This window comes from Babylonia areolata, chromosome 10, assembly GCF_041734735.1.
Source record: "Babylonia areolata isolate BAREFJ2019XMU chromosome 10, ASM4173473v1, whole genome shotgun sequence".
Lineage (NCBI taxonomy): Eukaryota > Metazoa > Mollusca > Gastropoda > Neogastropoda > Buccinidae > Babylonia > Babylonia areolata.
Genome location: NC_134885.1, coordinates 24,948,092 through 24,953,091, shown reverse-complemented (window position 1 = coordinate 24,953,091; position 5,000 = coordinate 24,948,092). Strand labels below are relative to the sequence as shown.

At 37.9% G+C, this 5,000-nt stretch overlaps 1 protein-coding gene across 4 annotated transcripts in view; it reads right to left on the bottom strand.

Annotated features, from left to right (window-relative positions):
• Positions 1 to 2,330, bottom strand: part of LOC143286910 (uncharacterized) — a 21,970-nt gene extending 19,640 nt beyond the window's left edge. The window contains exons 1-2 of one of the 4 annotated variants that reach the window (XM_076594855.1): positions 2,174 to 2,328; positions 1,611 to 1,704 (exon numbers count right to left, since the gene is read on the bottom strand). In XM_076594855.1, the coding sequence (XP_076450970.1) occupies positions 1,611 to 1,696 (86 nt within the window). In that variant the 5' untranslated portion in view covers positions 1,697 to 1,704; positions 2,174 to 2,328. Of the gene's footprint in view, positions 1 to 1,610 lie in introns of all 4 variants that reach the window. The other 3 variants (XM_076594857.1, XM_076594854.1, XM_076594856.1) reach the window with 3 other exon arrangements.
• Between the last annotated feature and the right edge of the window lie 2,670 nt (positions 2,331 to 5,000).

Here is a 5,000-nt window from a genome sequence, read left to right as displayed (position 1 = left end):
TCAACCATAGAATCTCTCTCACCAATTCGACTCTCAGCACACACACACACACACACACACACACACACACACACACACACACACACACACACACACACACACCCTCCCACCCTATCCCCACCGTCACCCCCATCTCCCTCCCCCCCTCCCACTGCCCCCCCCCCCCAAAAAAAAAGAAGACAACCACCAAACAAATAAATAAACAGCACAAGAAAAGAAACACATCTCGGGCCGATTCCACAGAAGGCGGTCACACAAGTGATGTTTCTTTTGCTGAAAAAAAAAACAGGGAGGGAGTGGGATAGAAACAGAAGAAGAAGAAGAACAAGAACAAGAAGAAGAACAACAACAACAACAAGAACAGGAACAAGAAGATACTACTACCATGACCAATGTTATACGACTACATCAACCACCACCACCAATAACAAACAACAGTAACGACAGAGACACAGACAGAGATATGGAGACAGAGGTTAAAGTATAAATGAAACAAAAAAAAAAACAAACAAAAAAACCACCAAAAACCCAACAAACAAACAAACAAAAACCCAACAAAAATCAGAGAAAGATGGAGACATAGAGATAATTGAATCGTATTTGAATATGCTTTATTTCCTGTATGTAATGGAGTAAGCAAAACAACGCTATTCTTTTTCATCCAGCCTTCAAAAGGGAAACAAATGTAAAAAAAAAAAAAAAAAAAAAAAGTAATCAAAAGAAATATATGAACACAACATGCAGGGTATAGATCATGATTGCATTAAATAATTATTTGACATTACAACACTACACAGGAAGAGAAACAAAGAGATACATACACACATACATACATACATGCATACAGATAGACAGACAGACAGACAGACACAGACGCATACGTAAAAATGGGCATGTCAAACCAATGAAATATAAGCCTGCTTCAAACACAGACGCATCGACAATTTAGCACACAACCACTCCCCCCCCCACCCCCCACCCCCATACTAACGTCCATATTCTAAATATATTTCTGTTTAATAATTACGATGTAATAATTAATTGCAATGTTTTTAAAAGCGAATATGTGAAATGCTTTTATTTCAGAACATATGTTTATTACTCTTGTTTAATCAAGTTATCCGCGTGTGTGGGGTGGGTGAGTGTGTGTGTGTGTGGGGGGGGGGGTGCGGGGGGGGGGGGGGGGGGGGTGCGGTGCGGGTGTGTGCTGATTATCTGGTTGTAGTTTTCCGCAATTCATCTTTATTCTTATCTTATCTGTCTATTATAATCAATGTGCAGTATAGTAGGCTATGTTTATAATTATATTCAAATAATGTTTCTTAATTCTTTCTGTTTTTACATTAAGAATACTAGTTATTACCTGCAGTGTGTGGATGTATGTATGAAATGATGTATGTGATTTTTTTTTTTACATTTGTATCTTCGTAATATTTGTAGGGGCTGTTGTTGGCTTTTACAGTTATGGTCCCCATGTTGTTTACTTGTTTATGTTGTGATAATGCATCCTGACCAAATTTCTCCAGTTGGAGATAATAAAGTTATTCTTATCTTATCTTATACTCGCCCCCACCCCTCCCCACCACCCACCACCCACCACCCCCACTTACCTTTCAGAAGCCTCGGAGGCCATAGTATCAAGCCACATGAAGCAGATGCCGAACAGAGCACACAACACGCACATTCCCAAATTCATCTCCGAGACTGTTCTCAAAATCAGCAGTGGAAAGAAAAAAAAAAGGAAAAAATAATAAAATAACCGAGGTCAATACACAGCGTCTGGATTTTTTGTTAGTATTTTTTTTTTTAAACAATAAATTGATGTTTGAAATTTTTTTTTTTTTCAAATTAAACAAATTGAATAAACAATCAAACAAAAATTCTTCGATCAACCAGCAGATCTTAAGTTTTTCATCAGACAGAACCATCTAAAGATACTTCAATGAATACATATTATATTCATGACCAAGCAAAACAAATATCAGGCTACTGGAAGAAGCCCGCTAAATAATAAACTTCGTGAAAATCAACCAACAGATTTTTTTTTTTTTTTCAAATGGAGAAAAAAAAAAAAAAAAAAAAAAAACTCAGGGGAAATAAAAAAAAAAACACAACTAAATTTCACCCAAAATCACAAATCATATCACAGGGTTGTTAGTGTCAAAGATCTCACCAGAGTACAAAGCAAACCAAATAACCCAGAGTCGCAAAGAGTTGCAGTGATTTTGAACTAGAAAAGACCAACAAACTAGAAGATGTATGTGTGTGTGTGTGTGTGTGTGTGTTTGGCTCCTCTGCCGAGGTTTTTGATATGACAGTGCTATTCACTGTTAGGAGACTGAACATTTTATGACGTGGATGAGGAAGTCTTCACAATTCGATGGGACACTAACTTCGCAGTTTCCCATGTCCGCCCGACCAGTACACAAACAGGCAGACAGACAATGTGATATCTTGTTTCCTGGTGGTGGAAGGGTGAACGGTAGGGGCTGGTGGTGGTGGTGGTGGTAGTGGTGGTAGTGGTGGTGGTGGTGGTGGTGGAGACAGTATTGTTGTAATTTCGTCTTCGTCCTTGTTCAAATCATGTGCCTGATGGGCGTGAATGGTTTCTTGCTTTTGTTGTGTGTGTGTGTGTGTGTGTGTGTGTGTGTGTGTGTGTGTGTGTGTGTGTGTGTGTGTGTGTGTGTGTGTGTGACAGACAGACAGACAGAGAGAGAGAGAATGAGATGTTCTATCTCTCTAATTCAATTTATTTGTTTATCTGTTATGTATTTGTTACCTGAGTGATTTATATAATTAGAGTCGATCGATCAATCAATCAATCAAACAATCAATTTATTAGATTGTCTATTTTTTTTGTCCACACTGAGAAAATGTATGGGGAAATACAGAACAAGAACAACAATGAGAATATACGAATGCCAGCAAGAAGGTCTCACGCTGCAGTATGTACTAGTTCTTTTTGTTTTAACTCAGTACGGCCAGTCCTCTCTTCTCCTCTACACAGACCCCTCGGATGTCCAGTGGGTGTCTGAATGACCCAAACTTTAGCTTCCGTCGTCAGAATTGTCGTATTCTTTGTCAACATTCACCTCTTCAGTATAAGAGCGTTCCGCTTGCAATATTTTGATGATGGTAATTGGGATGAAACGCTGTTTACGTCGTCTCTTTCGCCGTTCGTATGGAGAGAGTTAACGCCCCGTTGACTGGTACCTTTCATACATGGCCATCCAGCAAGCCCAACGCAGATCTCAACCAAGCTCATAGTGTTAAGAAGGACAGAAGAAAGAAAGAAAGAAAGAAAGAAAGAAAAGAAAAAAATGAAATGAAAACGAAGGAAAGAGAAAAGCAGAACTCAACCAAGCTCATAGTGTTAAGAAGGACAGAAGAAGGAAAGAAAGAAAGAAAGAAAGAAAGAAAGGAAAAGAAAAATTGAAATGAAAATGAAAGAAAGAGAAGAACAGATATTTACCAAGCTCACAGAATTAAGAGGATCAGAAGAAGGGGGAAAAGAAAGAAAGAAAGAAAGAAAGAAATGTCAGAAAGAAAAAGAAAGAATGGAATAGACAAGAAAGAAAGAAAAGAAAAGAAGTACATAGGAAAGAAAGAAAGACAGAAAGTAAAGAAAAAAACGAAACAAAAAACAAACAAACAAAAAAAAGATAGAAAGAAAGAGAGAGAGAGAGAAAAAAAAAGAGAAAACAAACAATAAATAAATAAACGAAATAACTTTTATACGAAAAAAAACAACAACAACAAGAAAGCGGAAAAAAAAAACAATAAGAAACAAACAAACAAAGGCAGTATCTAAAACGTACATCAGGGAATGCCCACACAGAAACAGAAACTTCTTTACATGCAAAAAATTTGCCCGCTGAAGAACAGACCCACACACAGGAAACAAAGCCATCACTGGCTTTTTCAAAAAGTCCCCCTTAGACACCCCCCCCCCCCCTTTACCCCCGCCCCCCCGCTCCAACTCTACCCCACCCCCACCATCACCCCTCGACACCTCCCTTCCCCTCCTCGCTCCAAAACGTTGAAAAAAAAAAAAAAAAAAAAAAAAGACATCGAGATCACAATGCTTATGAAACTGACCATGACCATATCAAAACCGAGCACGGAAAAGTATACCATCTCATTCGGGTTGAAGAAAAACAACAGCAAAAAAAAAAAAAAAAAAAAAAAAACAAAAACAAAAGAAAGAAGAAAAAGAAAGAAAAAAAAAACCGCTGTATCAAGAATGCCTACATGATGGGGGTAAAAAAAATAAAATAAAATAAAAATAAAAACCACAAAAAACACGGTCATGCACGTAAAAGCCCACTCGTGGTCATACGAGTGAAGGTGGGAGTTTCAGCCCACGAACGAAGAAGAAGAAAAGAGATGAAGAAGAATGACAAATTCAAGTCACAAGCAGGGTAAATGATTCGTAATATATATATATATATATATATATATATATATATATATATATATATATATATATATATATATATATATATATATATGTGTGTGTGTGTGTGTGTGTGTGTGTGTGTGTGTGTGTGTGTGTGTGTGTGTGTGTTATGTCGCGTGCAAACTAAAAGAAAATGACAGAAAACAAAAACAATAAAAATAGTGATAAAAAAAACAAAAAAAAAGAGAAGAAGAAGAAGAAGAAGAAGAAGAAGAAGAAGAAGAAGAAGAAGAAGAAGAAGAAGAAGAAAAGAAAGAAATACCAGACAAAACGAATCAGACACAAACGGAAGAAGACGAGAACAATTACTTTCAAAGCAAAACTGACATCGACATTGAAAGGGAAAATTTCTGCACAGAATTTCCCCAAGAAGAGAAAGAGAGAGAGGGAGAGAGCCCTGAGAGAGAGAGAGAGAGAGAGAGAGAGAGAGAGAGAGAGAGAGAGAGCCCTGAGAGAGAGAGCCCAGGGAGAGAGAGAGAGAGAGCCCTGAGAGAAAGCCCTGAGAGAGCCCTGAGAGAGAGAGAGAGCCCTGAGAGAAAGC